The 21,785-nt window shown below is 41.3% G+C and overlaps 2 protein-coding genes across 5 annotated transcripts in view; one reads left to right on the forward strand and one right to left on the reverse strand.

Moving 5' to 3' along the window:
• Positions 1 to 4,455: 4,455 nt before the first annotated feature.
• Positions 4,456 to 21,785, forward strand: part of LOC110981540 (adhesion G protein-coupled receptor G2-like) — a 32,684-nt gene continuing 15,354 nt past the window's right edge. The window contains exons 1-15 of one of the 4 annotated variants that reach the window (XM_022239165.2): positions 4,456 to 4,840; positions 9,452 to 9,726; positions 10,179 to 10,250; positions 11,006 to 11,169; positions 11,948 to 12,015; positions 12,307 to 12,508; positions 12,620 to 12,682; positions 12,801 to 13,725; positions 14,023 to 14,132; positions 14,437 to 14,674; positions 14,824 to 14,986; positions 15,223 to 15,369; positions 15,746 to 15,907; positions 16,131 to 16,176; positions 16,453 to 16,562. In XM_022239165.2, the coding sequence (XP_022094857.2) occupies positions 9,491 to 9,726; positions 10,179 to 10,250; positions 11,006 to 11,169; positions 11,948 to 12,015; positions 12,307 to 12,508; positions 12,620 to 12,682; positions 12,801 to 13,725; positions 14,023 to 14,132; positions 14,437 to 14,674; positions 14,824 to 14,986; positions 15,223 to 15,369; positions 15,746 to 15,907; positions 16,131 to 16,176; positions 16,453 to 16,562 (2,706 nt within the window). In that variant the 5' untranslated portion in view covers positions 4,456 to 4,840; positions 9,452 to 9,490. Of the gene's footprint in view, positions 4,841 to 6,039; positions 6,240 to 9,451; positions 9,727 to 10,178; positions 10,251 to 11,005; positions 11,170 to 11,947; positions 12,016 to 12,306; positions 12,509 to 12,619; positions 12,683 to 12,800; positions 13,726 to 14,022; positions 14,133 to 14,436; positions 14,675 to 14,823; positions 14,987 to 15,222; positions 15,370 to 15,745; positions 15,908 to 16,130; positions 16,177 to 16,452; positions 16,563 to 21,785 lie in introns of those variants that run through there. The other 3 variants (XM_022239161.2, XM_022239163.2, XM_087146492.1) reach the window with 3 other exon arrangements.
• Positions 18,255 to 20,504, reverse strand: LOC147796702 (uncharacterized). The gene is made up of 5 exons (XM_087146495.1): positions 20,187 to 20,504; positions 19,754 to 19,821; positions 19,470 to 19,567; positions 18,943 to 19,052; positions 18,255 to 18,625 (listed from the first exon to the last, which is right to left on the reverse strand). Exons 1-5 carry the CDS (start codon positions 20,322 to 20,324, stop codon positions 18,281 to 18,283), a joined length of 759 nt encoding a protein of 252 aa, XP_087002621.1. The 5' UTR covers positions 20,325 to 20,504; the 3' UTR covers positions 18,255 to 18,280.

The following is a 21,785-nucleotide window of genomic DNA, read 5'->3' on the forward strand; positions in this document are numbered from 1 at the left end:
GGATAATGAAGCCGTCGGAATGTGAAAGTGACCACTCGAAAGTAAAAATGAAATTTGGCAGATGTTATTCGTCTTGTTGTGATTCACAGTGAGTGGATTGGTGGAGTTGCTACCTTATGACGTTCGTTTGTCTGAACGAATTACTGCAATATCGTACCAAGGAGACATTGCTTCCAAAGAGACCTACGTAGTTAGAGGCTGTAACCTAAGTAAACAGCTAGTGATGAAAGTATTTTCGTCAATGAGCCATTTAGAGAAAATTAAGGACTAGGCGATATAATTATAGCATATATAAAAGAGTAAACATTATATGTTATATTTGATATAATAAATTGACATATATTTAGATACACAATGGTAAAAAGATAGAAACATATCGATCCTAAGATTACCAAATGCGAGATAAACATGATAAATAACATTCAGATACAAGCATAAGTATGTTAATTACATTCAAATTAGTGGTTAGGATAATCCATTAGACTGGGCACAATCATCAAAATGCAAAACGCCTACTCGTCTTAATCACGCGAGAACAACAGCCTTCTGTCCATGATGGTGCATCGAGCATAAACTCTGTCTATCGGGTATATTTGATGAGTCGAGTTTTACTCTAACGTTTTCAGTTTGCAGTCGCTCAAGTGAAAGAAGACAACTTTTTCAAACAAGTGAAGCAAATGCTTAAAATTACGAGGATTTTAGCACCGGATCCACTTTTCAGCTTGAGTTCAGTTGTCTGGTTAAAATTTTTCGCTGGAAAGCGGGACATACAGAAGTAATATTTTCTTATTTACTTGTACCTCGTCAAGAATCTCTTGAAGTTGAGGTCAACAGCTAAAGGGGTCTCAGTGTGTTGAATGTCAGTGCGTTTACCCAATTGAAGTGACGAGCTGACGCTGATGGCGCGCTTCCACTGGCTTTCAGCAACCACTGACAGGAAAGGGATTAAGCGCGATGGCGTCTGTTTGAGTAGCAGGGCACTGATGACCATCAAACGTCAACCTTAACTTAACGTCTTCTCAAATGTCTTTAAAAACGCCAAAGGGGATAACTGAAATTGTGATTCCTTTTTTTTTGGCTGCATAATTTTAAACAGACATTTATTAGTTTTTTTAAATTCAATATTAAACACGTTGCTACTTAGGTCATAGTTTCAAAATATTAAAGATTTATTACAAACCAAAATTATACAATTGTCATCACCGCTGCATTCTTTACATGTCGGTAACCCTCCGTTCATGTAAGAATAATGCATTTGTGGGTGAGGTCATGGGAATTTAAGTTTTTAGTAATAAGAGACTAATTATACACGGTGTAAAATTACCAATGGTACATTACACTTCGGGATTTTTATTTTCCTAGGTTTGCTTAGTGAATGCAAATAAATCATCCCGTTGTTGATTTTCGACAATTCTCTCTCCCCACAATCAGACAGAATCAACAGAACAAAGGCGCGAGCAAACGTTACCGGCGCACACGTCTACTCCTCCGAGATTCAATCTCCTTGATTAATTCGACCAGTTAGGGGTATCATTCGATGAGCATGGCCCCGCGGCTCAGCGCATTTGATGGAGGGCTCGTGAGAGTATTTATTTGTTCGCGGTGCGTGTGAAGTTGCGCAAATTGTCCTTTGCGGTGACAGATTCCACCCGCTCGTGCAGTCTGCTCCCTCAATTATACTTTTTTTATGGTTTAAGAAAGCCGCTGGAGAGGTTTCACCACGTACTTCATAAAAACTGTAGCAAACGATCTCACACATTTTGTTTAATTTCGAAAGCATCTCTTTTTATTTCTTTCCCTCCAAAACAAACAAAATTAGGACAATATGATGCTGATTCGGAAGAAGGAGGAAACAGCAAAGAAGGAATAAGTGACGTGAAAGGTTTTTATGGTTATTTACTTCAGCCAACAACTTTGTGTAATGTTTTCCAAACCAGTTAGTCCCAACAACCAACGCTTAATTTAACAGCCCGAATATCACGGATCAAAGGGAAGACACTGTGAAATATTCTACCTGCTTCGATTCTACTAAAAGGGAGAGGAAATTAATACATCAAATGCATGGAGTACAAGTTGTGTAGATCAGCAAATTAATGCGTTGCCATGCAGAAAAAAGTACATCAACTGACAGATTTTGTCAAGATTCTAAATGCATGTTAAACATGAAAACATTATACTCCTTAACCCACTTGAGTGACTTTTTAATAAACTATGATTAATCATTACAATTGAACTGGGTTATTATTGAAATGGGCCACAGTTCTCGTTGCAGAGAAGCGTGTTCGTTTGCTATGTTTTGCAAGTGATTCTCACGAGCTGTTTCTTGTACACAGCACGAGTATCAAGCATTCGCTACAACAACTCTTGTACACCCCCTCGTCATGGGGAAAATTGACACCAAGAGTTGTTAGAAAACGCTCAGGCCTACTCATCCACGGTAAATTTAGCGCACAGTGCCCGTTTTTTCGCACCACTGCAGGTTTCTTTTATTTTTACAGCAAGTATCTCGAGTTAATAGATCGCAACGATTGAAGTCAAAACTGGTGTTTCTGCAGTTCAAACGATTGTTAAAAGTGTTGGGATGCGCCTTTTTGTTCTCTTGCCGTGTTTCATTGATTGGAAAAAAGCATAAAACAAACATAATTAGAAAAAAAAAGAAGAGAATCATGAACCATTTCAGGTAATTTGAAAATATACAATTTTGGGGGAAAATATTAAAAAAATTAAACAAGCGGAAAAAAGTTGGCCATTAAGAAGTGGATAAGCGGTCACTATACATGAAATGATTTGATTTTTCATAGCAATCATATTCCATGTCAGAGCGATTTTGTAAAAAATAATCTTAATCCAATAAAGGCGGGAATTTGAATTCACATCTATAAAAAAAACTCAGTACAAAGAAAAGCATACGTCAAAAATTCATTCTTGGAAACGGAAGATTGTGTCTTTGTTCATACGATCACAGGTGAAGCTATATTTTCCACATACACGAACGAATAACGGAAACTTAACGAACACCGGTGGCACGCATGATATCAAGACGCACAACAGAGAGGCTGCGCGACGTCATTCCTCCAACACAAGCAAAATGGCGTCCGAATCTCGGAAAATTTTCTCATGAAATGCCTACGTGGTGATGCCACCTCTTGAAGCAAAACTGATACTCCAGATTGATGGATTATTTGGTCGCGGTTTGCCACTTTGTTGACAGTAATTGGGGGCGTCATATGTACGGTCATAGGAGAGACATCATTCCAGCATGCGTGTTTATATTACAGCCTACGCTGGCAGACAGACCGAGCGCAGAAAGTCAGCAAAGTTTAACCAAGTTCAGCTTTGCCGGCTGTCGCCGTCCCTGTTTGCGTTAGTCACGAAAAAGTGTTTCCATTTTATTATGTATCGTCGGGAACTAATCAGCCATGCTCTTTCCGTCTCTTTACGTCTATGTGGAAACTCTGCTTAACCAAGGAGCAGATGCGACCCTAGGACAAGACAGTGAACTAGTTCGGTATTCCAACAGCGCATGCCCAAAATGAAGCGCGTCCGAGGTCACTCGGACGCGCTTACGAGGCTGCCCAATCAGCGCTGCCCAGGGCGGCCTTGCACGCGTGTTCTGTGTTCCCGAACGACCCCTGAGTCGCTTTTTTGGAAATACCGAGATATGGCTCATTCTGAATTTACGCTTGCACGATCGCAGTGCTATTGGCATGTACCGTACCGGTGCGGTATGCACGTAGTACTACGCCTGGCCAATCAGACAACGGGAAAGAGATACTCGTCGTGTTTGTGACACAGTTGATCAAATGAAATCTCATAATGCTTTCCCGGCGTTTTTATCTTTCCAGAATGCATGCAATAAGGCCTCTATACCTCTGGATCTTCCTACATGATCCACTGACTAAAATCTATCGATTCCATAATTCTTAAGACCCATATTAATGTTTAAATTCACGTTAGGTTTTATCATTTCAAGGAAGGAGAAAGTGCTTTCACTGTTCACCTTCTTGCAAAGCCTCCTCCGCGCTTTAAACTAATCCCAATTCCTATACTTTTTTTCTGGACGAGGAAAATGTCATCGAAACCAATTCACGGGCAAAGTATGACACGTGGCTCGATATTGAATAGAAAATACTGACAGCCGACAAACAACTTTATTCCGGAATTTTAAATTTAGCACTACCTGTCGTAATAGAGAACACTTTGGCTATTTTGCTGTTGTTTGCCTGTCCATTGCTTGCGGATATATCACTGATAACCTAGTAATGTCACTCACAGTCCCCAGTGAATATATTATATTTAGCTGACAACCAGCTAGCATTTGTACACCTCCGAGTCGAAACCCAGAAACCGCTGATATGAGAAATCTCGCGTTCGCACCGTACCCGGTAACAAGTGTGGCATTTGATACACGTAGGCCTGATACGTATTGTTTGGATACGCGTGCATCCAAGTGGCGTGCTCTGGTATGTGACGTTTGCACACTTCGGCACAAATTTCTTACGGACTTTGCTTTATAGGATTCCGTCTACGTACGATAGCAATTTCATCTTTGAGGCCAGAAGAACTTAATTCTTCCGTTTTGCCGTGGTGTTTCAACGAAAAAAGTGTCAGCAAGGCCCAAAGTTGCAGGTTGAGTTCAGGACTGAAATGACGGGCTTGAACTGCGCATGATCCGATTGGTTGGTTGCCAGGCTCCCGTGAAATTTGGACGGATCGCGCGCTTTGCCGCTCGGGTTTTCTTCATTCCGTGGCTGCCCGTGATGCCAACCAGCAGCGCGTCTCCCTTTGAGCTCATCGCAAGTTACTGGAAAATTGGCAGATAAAACCTCGACAGACTCAAGTAGGTGGATCAAATTTATTTTCTTTCCTGTATAAAAGCCCACTCTTATTTCCCAAGAGTAAAATTACACTTTATACTGAAAGGAAGAACCGGACAAAACCACATGTTTGAAACGAAACGTAGAAGCAGAAACCGTAGGCATTGGATAGAATGGACATTTGTCTTGTCACATCCCTGATTTTAGTTTCTAGATATTCACTCATTGGAAACAGGAGTATTTAGAAAATTCATTTGCAAACTGACCGTATTATGTTTGACTTTTCTGGTATGCGTAGCACAGAAGCTTATGAAATAATTATGAGGACTTCTTTGTGGGGAAATTGTACGTGCGGATAAAGGAACACAGACAGAACACGCGTGCCATTCAAGACACGTTTTAAATTTAATTTAGGATGCAACATGGTAAGTCAAGCAGAGATGGGTGCCGTTTGTTCCACGAGGTTAGCCGATATGGGTGTTGCTCATTGTTCATCTATTGTTTGTTACCGGAACGAAACAAGAAAATGCCGCCAACATGGCTGCCGAATGAACATTGATTTTACTTCCCATTGTCAAATCTGATACGGGTTTTTAAATATGATATAAAATCATGCATGAAAACAACCGGGAGGGCAGTGAAAAATCGGTGGAAAGTTTCGACAGCGTGTGCCTGATGGTGGGCAGTAAAGAAGACGCGATGAAACGCAACGCCACACGGGCCCATTTCGGTATTTAGACGCAAGGATTCCATGGTGCAATCGGAGTGTTCCACACGAGAAGCGGTTGCAGTACTTTTATTTCCCTCGCGACCGCAGGCGTTGATTTGTTCTCATACAATGACTGTCAAGTGTTAGGTCCACGACATGACGTCCAAATAAAGAACAAATGTTCTGCCCCAGATCGCTTTGTTCACAAAATATTGGCGTGTAATTGCATTGCACACATTGCCAAATACTGTACCTTGTGTTAAGTTATCGCCCGTAGACCAAATTCCTGTGCAATAATTACCCACAGTGTCAACAAACATTAGAAAGAAGGTCAAAGGCCAAACATGACTTCTTTTTTTTCCTTTTCGAGTAGTAGAATGCATGTCCAACCGTTTAGAAAGCACGCTAAATTGATTTATTTGAGCAGTCATGCAGTATGCGCTGAAGTGAGGTTTAAGGATTAACCAAAGAAACAACCACGTTTTATCGTGCCGCTCATGTCTACGTTATATGTAATTATCTTGTTAGATAAAAGCTACGGAATTTTCAGAAACTGGTTATCAGATGAGAATATTTCCCGCGATTATTTGCCAAAGTACATCGTGTAGGTCCTATCTGTTTCAAAGTCCGTGCCTTCACTGTGTGTCATTTTCACGGGAATCATTTTGCCGTGGGGAAAATCGAGACTTCTGCTGCTCAAACGGACCGAAGAGGTACGTGCTAAAAGCTCTTGTAGTGTATGTTGTAGGCAATATAAGAAACTCTACACTCAATTGACACTGCTGTCAGAATTCGTGCTGGCTATTTTCGGGTATTTCACCAGTATAAATGGTCACATCGACGAATGAAAGATCGTTTACACGGCATGTTACAGTATCACTGCACCTATAGAGTTTACCCTCACGGTCAGGCAAACCAAAAAAACAACAACAACAACAAATAACAATTGGAGTATAACTGTTCAAAGTTTTTTTCTATAAATTTAGTCAAATTTCCATGTGGCTACATTTTGGTCGCTCCTCTTCCAAAGTTGTTTAGATTTTATCAGAATGAACCCTACTAAAGGCCGAATCAAATAATATGGGCCGACATTTTTCTTTTGATTTACACGGGGCGAGGTGAAATGCCTGTGTAGCACGGCCCCGGTTTTGATTAGCGCCAAGCTTTCATGAGTTTTCCCACTTGTGCTTGGTAGTCCTTTTAACACCAGTTGAGCAAAATGTCAAATACTTTGTCACTGGTAAATTTTTCTATGGACCACGCATGCACAAAGACAATTCTTTGTCAACGGCCCCCCCCCGGAGATTTTGCTGGTAGGGTTAAACAGAACGGATCTTCCTGCGCACAGAAAAAAACTCTATTTAACTATAGTCAATATGTATTTTTGCCATAAATGTACGTTTCCACTATATTTGAGCGACGATATTCTGGATTGCTCTTAGCAATCACCCCCCATAAACACAACAAAAAGGAAAATAATGTTATCACACCTGACATAGGTATTCCGAACTGACGTCTGATAATCCATCTAATTTGGCCCAGTAAATAAACTGTGACCGATGAGATCACAAACTAAATGATTTGAAGAGGGATAGATTGATACACAAAGGCAGCATATGTTTATAACGTATAAAGGAATTTATAAGAAACTAGATAGAGCCAATTAGATTTAATCAGCTCAGCTGCATCCATCATCACCCACTCTCCGTGGGCATACCGAGAAAATACCGAGATGGCAAAGTCAACATTAACACAACGCACGCATGGGTGTCAAAATTCAATAGTCCGCAACATGGGAAACAAACAACGAGGAGCAATAAAATATACAGCTGGCAATCGATGATGAACGCCCTTCAAATGAATGATGCCCGTGATGGGGTATACATGTACTCAGATTAGTCCACGGTATTCTTGCACTGAGGCACTTTCTGATGCGTTGGGATAGGATAACAGAGTCATAAATTGCCGTTTCGCATGTCTACAAGCCTCATCATCGTCTCGGCATAAGATTTCGAAAAGGTGACAGTGACTCGTACGCAACGTGCTCGTGGCCAGCTCAAGCTTTTGTTTTAATACGAAGGCGTTAATTTTGTCACCAAATAGAAAAGAGTATCTCCCCTCAATTATATTTTGATGTCCGTTTTTCCTGCTACACCGCTCTACGTTCTCTTTGCCTTGCGGATTATGCACTTCAATACGCCGGAGCTGGCAGTTCGATTTTGAAAGACAAAAAAGTCACGTGAACAAATCAGTCATGCGAAACGCATTTTCATCCAGATAAGTGCCCGCGTGTGGGAGCGTTTTTGAGATGACATATGAAATAGCTCGCTAATAAACAGCTCATCGTACTACATGTAGCGTACTTTTTCATGTAGTTCAACGAAGCAATATCTCCTAATGATTGAAACTAATCTTTTTTTTATTGCTTTTTGCCATGTAGGCCTCTACCGTGCTTTGGGAGGCTTTAATCTTTCAATGATTTGGGAGACTTGAAGTAAGATTTTAGATTTAGATTGTGCAACATTATTATTCATGGAGTTCAAAAATAATTTATTGCCCATCTGTTCCTACACACCTGTCTTGGCAAAACGTCAATGAATCATCAGCATTCGTCAAAATTTATTGCAAAATGTGACCGGACAAATTGAAATAGTTGGCGTACACTTTATCAGAGATCACGCTATTGGACAGAATTTTGCGTGTCGCTGCGAAATAGTGTTGAGATCCGTACTAACAAGGGGAAAAATCACCAGCTGGATCAAAACGGGACTACGGGGAACGGTGGACGTTGTTGAGTTGACAAATGACGGGCCAGCAGACTGGGGGGCTGAAACGTGCCGCGTATGCCAGCCGACTGGATCGGGCTCGAGTGCGCTTGAAAACCCTACACGATCGGTGTTGATGAGGCAGTTCAGAAAGATAGATCTGTTTCCCCCGGGTAAAGCACCACTTGTGGACGCTATCTCGCCTCATCTGACAGTCATTTCTGCGACGAGGCATACAGCCACAGTTCATTTCTTCCACTGTTCATAAAAAGTTATTTAAACATTAATTTTACCACGTTAAATCTGGAATCAGAGCTTGGTATGAATGGGCGTTAAAATGTGGCTTAACAGTGTAGAAAAATTGTTTCATTCATTAGAATAAATAAATAAAGGATATAAAACAAATAGAAATAGACGAACATAAACAAAACCTTGGTGTTGACATAACACTGAAAGTATAGTTTTATTTTTTTGTCGCCGATGTCTGTTTAGGTACTAAGCAATCGGTATAGATATCACGCACTACTAAATGAACAACCAAGCTTTTGCCAGTGCTGACGTTCTTCCCTAAAGAACGTATCGTTTCATACTCTTAAAACGTTTTAAAGACCAATCAGACAACACATTCTACTGAAGTGGATGTCAGATGCATGGACGTTGCCCACTTATGTTGCGAAAAAAGGGATCCATATGGTCTGGTATATTGGGTACCAGAGTTTTCGAGTGAACAATCTGCGATACAAATGAACTTGTGCATTCAGATTTCTATCCCAGGCTGTTGCTGCGTTGTTGTGTGTATGGGGACCTTGCGCCAATGACGCCCAATGCTGGAAGGGTCAGGTGTTTGGTGTCATTCCCGTCCACGGTGAACATTGTCTTGGTACTGGCATCCTCTTTATTATGTACACAAGTTTTTTTTCTCTATTTTATAATCTCATCACCCACTTCCAGCTTGAAATGTGCCGTGACATTTTGAAAGTTCAATGTCCTCAATGTTATCCAAGAATATTCTCGCAAAAGGGCAAGACCACCTGCAAACTGAATGTGGACTGATTGTAACGTAATGGACTCACAAGTGGGCTCGTTAAAATCCGAGTATGCGAGATTTTTCACATTAAGTATCACTGCACTGGTGTAATAATGTGCGTTCTTTTTTTTAGAGGCGTCCCTTTCGGGTCTAACTGGAAAAAAAAAACAGGATGGAAAGCAGGCTTCGAAATTTGGTTCACCGCGGTGCCGTGGTGGCATCTCTGTTACTAATGACGGTCTTCGTAGGGACGGACTCCCAGGACGTGTGTCAGAGCGGCACTGGGCCCGGTGGCAGCGGGACCCGGTGTAACTGCCAGCAGGTGGACCCGGACGCGGCGTTCAACATCGACTGCACCGGTCGATCACTGACGGACATCCCCACTATACCGGTCAACACCGCAGTGTTGTAAGTCGCCTGCTCTAATTTTGCAACCTCTTTTGAATTTTATCTCAGCTACCATAGTTTTCGTACAGTACAGATGCAAAACTTCAGGAGAGTGATAAAGCAATCGATTCGATTCAATCCAAGGACAATAAGGAAATCCATTCTGGTGGAGAAATTGAGTTTCTATCCCACTGATTTGAGGCACGTTTCAATCTTACACATTGTTCAGTTTTATAAATCTTATCGACAATATCAATAGGTTATCGAGCTAATACAAAACTTTACAGTTGCGTCTATTTATGGCGCTGACTTTGTTCATTAACAGTGAATTTTGCCTGGTATCCATGCATTTAATGAGAGATAAGCGAGGATTATTCCGATAAAAGGATGGATGAAAAAGATATGATGACATGCTTATAACATTTCCTGCTTTTGTTGTTTTGTTTTGTTTCGTTGTAAATTTGCTTTCAAAGAGATCTGACTAATAACAACATCCAGCTAATCCGAGAACAACATTTTCGGCGTCTGGATACGTTACAGAAATTGTAAGTAGAAACTTTGCCACATATATTTTGGGAATATTTGTTTGGTTTTGAGCAAATTTGCGGGATGAGTGTCATATGCGAATTAACATTACACAGGAAAAGTAATTTCATGTACACTTTTGCTTTAATTTCCAGAACCTCACAAATCATTACTTTAAAGGGTAGCTGCAATGAATTTGTTTTAAATAAATAATGACCTTTAAAATCACCTTTGTGTTTCAGTTAACCTTATTTTCAGTTTTTGTTCCACTATTTTACTACCTTTTTGGTTTTATGCCAATGAGTATTTCCATATTCATTAAGAAAAAAGTGATGTCATCCCAGGAAGAAAGCCGAAATGATACACTGGTTTGTAAACCCAAAAATCATGCGTTTTTGTAGATTTTGCTGGACTACATTTTCTCTTCTTTGCTAATTCATTGTTGTTTATATGCATAGCAATACGTGGGCACGAGTGCTTTTCTCTGAAATGTTTTCAGTAAGCAGATTCTGGCTTCACAATTTTAATAGAAAATCCGGTGCACAGAATTGTGTCTTCCCTGGATGACATAACGGCAACAGCGCCCTCAGTTGTCCAGGAAATCATGGATAATTTTAAGCGTTTAAAAAAGTTCACCTTTCAGTGCATTTAACCGATTGTTTATGAGTGTTCATACATTGAAGAAGAGTACAAAGTCGCTGAAAATTTTGTCTGATTGTTGATTGATGTAATGATCGTCTGTCCTTATCGCTTTCTTTTCCGCCTTTCGCTTCAGAATACTTACAGGTAACCCGCTCGAATGCGGCTGCAACTTGACCGATTTCAAAAGCTGGATCATCAACCTCGAGAGCGTGAGTGCTCAGATCGTTGAGGGTGCCGTGTGCGGGGACGACAGGTACAGCGGTAGAGCGGTAGTAGACGCCACGTTTTGCTTTAAGAGTGAGTGTTGCACGTCGTGTAAAGGAACGAGGCAATGAGCTCTTTACGCGTTGCGGTGCCAAAAGAGGCTGGACTGGCAAGAGTACACAATGGATTTTCGCGTTACAGTCTCACAAACTGCTTAGAATTACACAAAAGAGTTTTCGCATTGCAAGTGTTGACTTGATTTGGGCTCCAATCGGGGTTCTTTGAAATGAGCAGTGAACTTCCGCTACTACAGTGACAACGTTCAGTGCCACTAAACCCACAATTAGGTCATGCGAAACATCATACGTTTAAGTAACCCTTTGAAAACAGCCTAGATAGCATGATAATAAGCCATTTGCGAGTTCAATTTGAATAAAATCTGGTGCACTGAGTTATCTGACTGCACATAAACGTAACGATTTGAATGCCCCAGACTAAAGACACTGTTGCTACACCTCGTGATTTGGGGCAAGCTTTTGCATAGCGACCACGATCTCTGGAATGGACTGGTTCCTTTGTGCCCTTCTTATCCATTAAGAACAGTGTATTGTTGCGAGGCGTCTCTTATGTCACTAAGCAAAAGCTTGCCCCGAATCACGAGGCATAGCGACAGTGGTTTTAGTAAGGAGAAATCAAATTGTTATGTTCACGTGAATTTAAAGAACCCAGTGTGCCAGATTTGGGTCAAAGTGAACTCGCAAAAGGCTTATTGAACTTAAGGGTCTTAGTTGTCTGTCGAAACACAAGGATCTGGCAAGTCTCACCTTTTAAAGCTTTCCTCATTGATGTTCTGCGGTCAATTTGTTCACAGACCGTCTGTGCCACACTTGCCTCAACGCTGTTGACAGTAGTGAATGCACTACACGCACGTGCTTTCCTGTAAGTCAACAATAAAAACGTTACGTTGTATTCGGGAAAAACTCCTGAAATGGAATCAATGATGATAAAGGTCTAAACTCCCAAAATTGAATCAATGTTAGATAACAGTCTAAAAACCCGCATAAAGCTGTGGACCAAAAAGGGCCAAAACTCGGGCCGGCAGCCTGGATTCCACACTTGCACCAACCTCTGTACAATAAGGCCAACAACATGCCACATTATTGTTTGCAAAAGGTCAAATTACGGCAAAAGCGTGATTGTGCAGGGACCGTGGGTATATTTTTTAAACAGGAAGACACCTGCCAAAATGAGGTGGCCTACGCTGTGGATGGAAGCGTCTCGATGAATAAATCCTGTGTTGTCATGATGAACTGTCAAAGGGCCGCTTCGTCCGTTAACCAGGCCCAATGCCGACAGACTGACGGTGGGGCCTCGCGGTGCATTTACTGCTGTCAGAGCGACGGATGCAATCAAGAGCTCAACACCATCAACGGTAAGTTTGCATTATATGTTTCGATTAAGGCTAATCGAGCCTTTCAGTTATTTTGTGAACGTTGGCGATATTTGCGTGAGTAGAAAATTGCGTTCCATTTTACTCTTTCAGATACTTACGTTTTTCCTTTTCGGAGGCCGCTGGTTATCACAACTGCAGCACCAAGCACAGCAGGTAAATTTCTGTCGATTTACTGATAGTTAAATTCAAACTTCGAAATGGGAATCTCAACATTTAAAATGCAGAGGCTGAAATGCGAAATTTTGGGGAAAACTTTGCCCTTTGCACACAGACACGAGCCACGTCACCACCGATTCTCCGATGACAAGTTTCCCCGTGACGACACACAACTGGGTAACCATGCAAACATACACCACGGGAAGGACTCCGACACCTCTGCTAGAAACACACCCAGGGACGGATAGCGTGGTCGCGTCATCAGACCCCGTTTCAACGAGCCGATTGCTGTACACAGGTACTGGATCCCACACTTCAACGTCCTTCCCAGAAACCGCATCTTGGCGCACAGAGAACAAGGTTCAAACTTCGGCAGCTTACATGACAAAGGAAGCGTCGTCTGCTGGAACCGAATCCCCAACTACGTCGCCCTTCTTGGGAACTGACACTGCGCCGACGGAAATCATGCTGGAGACCTCAGAACCCTTTTCAACAACTGGGACAGCCACGTTTGGAACCCATCTTAGCGCATCTTCGGGACACCTTTCAACTGACACTTCCCACACAGACATCGGACATCAGACGACTCCTTCAATCTCAACAGATTTTGAACAAACTAACAGCTGGCGGTCTCCAACAGAATGGACAGACAACAAACCTCAAACAGCCACTGCCACCTCACCATCCGCTCATTTTACCTTTACAGACAGGGGATTGCAGTCGACCGACAACAGTCTGGTGAGTGAAACTCAACCGACAGACAGTGGACGGGACACCCCACCACCATACCAGGTAACTTCGGAGACACCCCTAGGAACTGCAGCATCGTCCCCGTCCACGTCACAACCCACAACGGAGTCTAAATCATCGTCACCCAGCAGTGAGGTTCCTCCAAGCCACATGTGCCCGGAAGAGGTGACAGAGGGCGACACAGGTGTCGTCACGTGGCCGGCACTAATTGCCAACCGGACTGCTGTCGTCCCTTGCCCGTACCCGTCCCTCACGGATCCGGAGACCGACCGATACGCTCGTAGAACGTGGTAAATTTTATTTCTGTCTTTCCATAAATGATTAAATCTTGAATCAATAGAACCAAGATACAAGTCGCGCCTGAAATAAGAGATAAGTCAAAGTGAACAACTTTGTTGACCAATCGAAACGAATTTCTATGCTTTGGACAACCGCGGTGGAAAACTGTATTTGCAACAAGCGAAGTTAACTTTCCTCAATCAAACAAACGAAACTGTTGAAGTTTTAAGATAGCACTATCAAGAACAAAGCAGCCTTATTAGTGGAAAGTAAAACCATGATTGATTTTCGATTTTGTTTCGATTCAGTTTTGGGTATGCCAGCATAGGCTGGGTCATCTGGGAAGAACCGGACATGAGTGAATGTCCCACCGCATCGGGAGCCCTGGAGGAACTTATCCGCATAAACATCACATACGGTAAAATGTGTTTTCTGTTTCATTTAAAAAAATAATTTAACCTTGTGATTGTTTTTTGTGTTCAAAAGAGTACACCTGCTGGCAGATCTAAAGCGGGTTTAGCGGGAGTTCAAACTTTGACCCGCTTCTATAACTCACTCACTTCAAAACATCAAGGAAATCAGTTATTGGTAGTAGGTTTTGTTGAATTGAAGGTGGTTAAAACAGAGGATAAATTCGTTTGCAATATAAAGGGAAGTTTGGACAGTGAGCACAACTCAACTTCACTCGCTTTACATTTTTTATGTCTTTAACTTTAAACTAGATAATGTGCTAGACGTTTCTGATCAGCTTAAAAATGTGACGTCATACGCCCCGGCACTAACAGCTGATGATGTGGCGGTCGTTGTGGATGCCCTCAAGAGCCTGCTGGAGGCCCTCATCCGGTACCCTGAGAAAGGTCAGGAGATCTTCCTGGATGCCATGGTAACGGCCAATCAGATGACGTCAGTGAAGTTCGAAAAACTTGTGGAGAGTCAGAAAATAAACCGCACAACGAGCAGGTAATCAGATGCTACATCAACTATCGGTTTTTACTGTCAGCATTCAATTCACTACTTCTGATCTTCTGCTTGTACAAATGTTTCTGTTGCTATGACAGTCCAGTTTTTGATAACCAGTTGCGAGCAAGTTATGATTGAAATTCTTGCAGGCTTTTGCAACTCATCGATGAAATAGCGCTCCACGTCCCCTTACTGAACACATCAACGTTGACGTCGGAGTCACGTGCTTTCGACGTCATCATTCTCGATGTCGCTGATCAGTCAATCGATAGTCTGCTTTTCGGTGGTTCATTGGAGAATAACAATGTGAAGGTACCTACTCACTACAAATCGCGTGTAGTTTAGCAGATCAATCAAATCTTTGCAATTACAAGCATGTATGTATTAGGCACTTTTTCAGTTGACATAAAAATATTGGTGCATTTAATTATCTGTTTCAATCAGCATGAAATATGCACTATCAAATTTCGGGTTTGAGCACAATACAAATTCTTGCAGGTTTTTTATAGGCATTCATTTTGTTTAGTAATGAAAAACTGTGCTTTCAGCCCTTCGTTGTCTTGAACGGAAGTGCCCCAGAGAACGCGACAGACCTCATAGGATCAGTGCTTCTTCCACCAAGCCTCCTCCACATACTTGGAGACCAACTGAGCAGGACACAGTTTTTGTTGTACCAAGACACAACATACTTCAACGTAAGTAGATTTCTGCGAGTTGACTTCCGTTGCTTCGTTTATTGCTGTAGGTGTCTCTTATATTTGAAGAGAGATATATAATTATAGTGGTTTCCGTCTCTTATCCTGTCCGAAAGGGGAGGGGGGATGGCGGTTGCCATGAGTAAACAATATAAGACAAACAGGGTTCGCATACTGTCAAAACAAGTTTCAAACCCTTTTTTGAATTTGTTTTTCAGCTCTGTAATGCCACCTAAAGAACTTGTCTCTGATCTCGCCACTTCCACCTTGCTTGACACAATTAAATTTTAAAAATGGTCTTGAAATATACCCGTGTTCGATAGGAAAAATCCCAAGTCTTGTCACTCTTGCACTTTCTTTTGGAATTTTATTTTAGGTGGTCACAACATCGGTGGCGCACCCCTTTGGTGATTTGAAACCGGCCCCAGAGGGCGCTGTCACGCTGCTGAGCAGCGCCGTCATATCAGCGGGCATGGGCAACCTGTCTGTCGTTGATTTACGAGAGCCGATCTTGATGCAACTGAAGAGGACTCAAACAGTGAGAATCAAGGGTCACTGTTATAACTGTGCAGTAGTCTGCTTGCCACACAAGTTATGGATAACACAATTTAAAACGAAAGCCTAAGAGAAAAGAAAAGAAGGCAAGCAAATGTATTAATAACATATACCCAAGAGAGTACAATGTCCAGAACCGAGTCCTTTGGAAATTCTTTCAAATCTATTATTTTTCTGATGGATTCATGAACCTCAATTATCCACAGGAAGCTAAAAACCCGCAGTGCGCTTACTGGGATACAGCAGCCAATGGTAAGTCAATTAAAAAGTGAAATCTGCCTGTATTGAAAGTAGGGCTTTCATTCTACGCGATGCCGTCTTTACGGCAGTTGCCATAAAAACATTGCTTCAGGCAGTAAGTGTGCATGCTTATAAAGCTAGTCACAAACAACGGAGAAGGAAAACAAAACCATGACAAGCCTGTAGATTTGAAAGATTTCTTATTTTGAGATGATCAAACCAGAACCAAATGTGTCCCACCTTTAACAATGATATCAACGAGTTTATTTTGATTAATTTATTTTGAAGATAAACAAGGCGGCTGGTCGACAAAAGGCTGCGAGGTGAACTTTGACCTGTCGGACTCGACGTCTGTCGTCTGCGAATGCAACCACCTCACCAACTTCGCAATGTTGATGGTGGGTACATTGCTCTAAATAAGCGAACATTCAACTCGTAGGAAGCCGAATTTGATCAACTTGAAAGTAGTCGTGCGCATTAAACGCCATACTTACGCACTATAAATCAATGCGTTCTCCGCTAGCTCCCTCAAGAAGGGCCGATCCTAGCACTGTGCGAAAAGTTTGATTTCCGCATGCGGAAACTTGTGTGGAAACTGGCCGCAAACCAGCCAGTTTCCAGCGCGTATGCTGTCCCTTTCCGCTGGCCGCTTCCATGCCCGTTTCCTGGGTACTTAAATGCACCCCTCGTTTACGGCGTTTACTGCCCCACGGAAACTGGCGGGGAAACCTTTGGGTCGTTTACCACGTTTCCGCAATATCGGAATCGCGACCGAAATTTGCATGCCTAATTGATCCACTGGGTACTTTCTTGTTAATTAAGATGGTACATGAAATATTGGAAATCAAAATGTGTGCAGATTATTTCAAGGATAAACCTCGTGTGGGGCACAGTTTATTTCTTAACAGGGTTTTCATGAGTATAGATTTAATTTAAGAAACAAAACATGATTAAATGGAAGGACACAAAGCCAATCATTTACGCATCTTTTTCCCCTGATTTTTTATTTTATCTCAAATCCAGTTACATCCAATCATCTCATAAGCAAGTGAACCAGCCAAACTTAAATAAAAATCTTTTCCAAAAATGTCTTTTTAACTTTGTGGGTACATGTATATTTTGTTTCATTCATTGGCAATGGTACCAATGCATCATATTAAAATTTATTTGTAGTTATTTATGTTCGCGCGTCTTAAGATCCCGTGTACGCGTGTATGTGTGGTGGTGAATTTTGTTAAAGCCACTGGATGACCTCCAGTTTCAACTGAGGCCAGGCTGTCCCACCTCAGTGCTCTTGGGAGCTAATATGTCCTTGTTCTGTCTCCCAGTGATCGACCACGGGCTGTTTCTGTACCACCCAGTGGAACCACGTGCATTTGTGCACTTTCATTATTCAACCACGTTTACACATAAATGTACACTGTACACGTACATTGTACATCTACAAAGTTATCATGCATTAGCAATGCCTAAATTAGAGTTATTTGTCCACTTGCCCACTTTTTGTGAATGTGTCATAATAGACCCATGGTATGAGTTAATTAAGATGAAAAACATAGTCTCACATTTCATGTGATTCACAACACAAAATAAAGCTATATACATGTAAACGAACATTAAACACGGTGCACCAAGATCAATAAAATACGAAGCGGACACCCAGTGTTGTTTTGATCGTTTTTTAGAAAACTTCATAAGAATGGAAACTAGAAATCACAACGAAAATTTGGGGAGAACTCTTTCAATTCAAATTCAAGGGAATTATAAATCCAGTCCCAATTTAACAACAGTATAAAAAAGAAATCTTTTCTCACTTGCCCTTGATCATAAATCCTGTTTTCTCGATAAAGTGGTGTTTCCAATGTGTAAAACAAAATCAATTGGCTTTTTCATTTCCGAAATCCTTTAAATTGAACTGAGGTTGGCGGAGTGCAGAAACTTTGAATGGTTTTAAAATACAATAAACCCGAAAGTAGCTTAACATAAAGCAACAAACAACAAAAGCTTTTACTTTGCATGTTCTCTCTAAAAATCAAGTTCAACCTTAATATTTTATTTACCGATTATGAATAGACAAAAAAACAGGAATGGGTATTAAATATATGTAGGCCTATAACTAATTTGGTGGGGTTCGCACTGCCCAAGAGGGAGCACCTGATGGCGGAGGGCGAGAGGAAGGCACATTCGAGATGACAAATTCAGGAAGCAACCTTGAAACTACTGCAGGAGCGGTCTTTGCAAAGTGTGCATCCAGCTTATGTTTAAGTGATGCCAGCTTTGACCGCTCCCACGGCAGTTTCAGGAGCCTTCTGGTTTTGCATCCAGATGAGCGATCCTCCTCGCCCTCCGACATACTCTCCTCGGAAGACATGTAGTCTATTGTCAACACCTCGAGGGCTTCCTTTTTGAGCTCTTGGGAAGCCTGTAATGTTTTCAGGGCGCTTTGTCGCCTCTGTAGTTTCTGTTTAAAAGAAAGAAATTGAAGGGAAAAAGTCGATGAGCAGGTGACACAAAAATGAGCATAAAGTTCTCTCGGCAAATCAAGACAAACACAAAGGGCTTAAACCTTGAAAATCACGTGAAGCTTTGTATAATTAGTTCCACTCGTATTGAAACGCATGTCAAATACTGTAAGATACCATGCGAACTAAACGAAAAGACCCCTTGAAACTTTACTCAAACATGAACCCGTGCCATCAGTTCAAACATTGCTTTAAAGTGATGTCTTATGCGAAAGGACAATTCAACATGAGAAATATATGAGAGGGAAGAACTCACCCTGAATTTCCTGCTTCGCCTTTTAGCCGCCAGTGCGTGCTGATCGTATGTTCCACGCTCCATGCGGCGCTGCTTGTCACGAAGCGACGTGAAGTACGTTTTGGCAGCTTCTGCATAAAGAAATTTTAAACACAATAATACGCATGAATTTTTATACTGTCAGGTATAAGCATTGATATATACCCAGACATACAGATAACAGACGTCAGAAACAGCCATTGCCAAATTCCACTACAGCCGGGCTATTAGCAAATTATGTCATATAAATTTCAGGACTATACGTAGGCATACGCTGCCCATTTCCGCAAATTAAATTGCATTTCTAAACTCATCTTACAGAGATTTAAGACAATTGACAATGTTTTTAACACATCCCTGAGGACATTTCGTTCAACTTTAACACTAAAAGATTCAAATAATTCTAATCTTACAAGAAAGAGTGTTAACCTTTCCCGATCTCAATAGCTGGGCTTGTATTGTGACAATATTCACCAAATGCATATCCTAAATACTGCATTTTCACCTACTTCGTATTTGAGCAGAACTCCATTTTTCTCGTCCATGAAGAGTTCTGATTTCTCTGGTTAACGTCGAAATTGTCTCTTCATTTTCTCTGGAAGTTTTGCTATAAAAAGTAAGCATTTGCATATGATAATTCACAGTGTAAAATCTTCTCTTCTTTTATTTGCAAAGTCAGTTGGTCATTTTGATAATATTAAAATGATAAACTGTGTACCACTAGTTTAAAGAGGAAAACAAATTAAGTGATGGAAATGTCACATGCCGCCTGCATGATAAATTTGATACGTACATTTGTGCCAGGTTGAATCCTCCAATCCCATCTCTGTACAACTTTCCGTACACGTCCCTCACAGATTGCTATGAGGAAAGAAAGGGTTGATATAAACTTGTCAAGAACATTTATTGTAACTACAGTTTTCCTTACATGTACTTATCATTAATGCCACCGTTTTTCTTTTCCCATAGAATGTCATGCACAAAAGTCGCTGAAAAAGTTAGTTAACCGCCCTGTTCCTCGTTTGCTTGTTTCTGTTTTCCCATAATTCTTTGCATTCATTGTAGCCTCATTTTAAGTCTTATTAATGAGTACAATTTTAATTTCCTCACATGAAGATTATTCAATGTTTAAAGTTGCGGTGCTTATCTGAAATTGACGGAAATCAGCATTTCAAATTGATTTAAAAGGAGACAAAATTTAAAAAAAACATTTTTCATAATCTCACCGAGCATTCACGAGGAACAGCAACACGTTTTCCTCTCGAATTTACCTCCCCTTGTCGCATATTTTGTCTTATCTCTTGGAGCTCCTCGTTTTGCTTTTTGAGTTGTTCCTCGAGTTTCTTGTTTTGCATGTACAACATGCGCAGGGTGATCTCAGATGGTGCACTTGAAGCCTGAACCCGCAATTACAGATAAGGACATGTACTGTAGGTTAACACAAGCTGGCTGTGCCTCTGTTGTAAACTTAATTTACTCAAACTTTAGCAAATAAGCTTGTTTCGTTTAATTTAAAACTGTACAGTTTCGCCTCTTCAATCTATAAATAACACCTGGTTGAAAAGTATGTTTACAGGGAATTTGCACAGACAGAACAAAGTTTCGTGTACCCGCAGTTGAAGTGTGCATTTCTAATGTCGGAAATGTGATCGGGCATTGCAAATGCACCTGCAAGTACGTGTACATGTTTAACATCAACACTTTTTAATGTCCCTTACAGGTACCACAGCAAAATGTTGTATTTATTTTCGAGTAATTCTTAAAAGTTGGCTCATACAAATCACAATTCTCATGCATCGCAAATCATTGCATAAATGTAACAGGGACATGCTAAAAAAATGTCTTCAATTTTCATACTGCTGAAACTCACCACTGAAATGTTTCCTGCCGAAGTACCATGCGACGATGAGGTCTGTCCACTCCTCGCAGAAAGTAAAGATACTGTGGATTCTTGACTTTCTGTGTCACTCTCATCGGTACTCGGAGATGGCGAAGAGGTGGATTGTGGAAACCCGAGTGCGTTAAACGAGGAAGACCCACTGCTGCTGGGCCGAGAATGACCACGATGGCCAAGTGCGGGTATACTATGTGATATATCGAGCATTGTTGTACTATTGCCGGGTTGTAAACTGTCTTGATCCTCAGAAGAAATTGTTTCTAATTCTAGAAGTGTTTCCTCTCGTGTAAACAGTCGACGCCGCGGCAAATCTTCGATATTTGGAATTTGTCTCGTTCCTCGATTCATTTTTCCTGTACGAGTTGCTAACATCAACCCCAGATACATAAATGCGGCACGCAATGCCAACAAGGGTGTATGGCAGACAACAGCGGTTATGAATTATCGAAAATGGCGCGCAAAGTCGTGACGGGCCAATTGGAAGGGAGGAAACTCTGTGATTACATATGCAGACCCTGAATTATGCCAAGACTGTCTCAGTCTGGTAGGGTGTTGTGTTAGTCATCACATTTTGCTGCTAGTGACAGTCTCAGAAAAGCTTTGAACTCCATGAAACAGTGAAAGGGCACGCTGAGTCTCCGAAGGCCTCTTTAGCCAGTAAGAGCAGCTGGACGCTCACTTAGTTTTCAGACGGTGATCTGCTTTCTGTAACTGAAGGTGAGAAACTTGCCTATTTCAACTAGCATATCATGTACGGCCTTATTTCACAATCCCAGGTTTGTTTGAGATGTTATTAACTTTTAAAATAGTTGTGCAATTATGCGTAAATTACAATGGGACTTTGTATCAAGTATATTAATAGCAGAGTTTTCTCCTTTATATGAAAATATTACCATTGGCTGTAGGCACTGTGAAGATATGACTTTGA

Source organism: Acanthaster planci, linkage group LG15 (assembly GCF_054643075.1).
Source record: "Acanthaster planci isolate LZ-2023a linkage group LG15, COTS_SCS, whole genome shotgun sequence".
Lineage (NCBI taxonomy): Eukaryota > Metazoa > Echinodermata > Asteroidea > Valvatida > Acanthasteridae > Acanthaster > Acanthaster planci.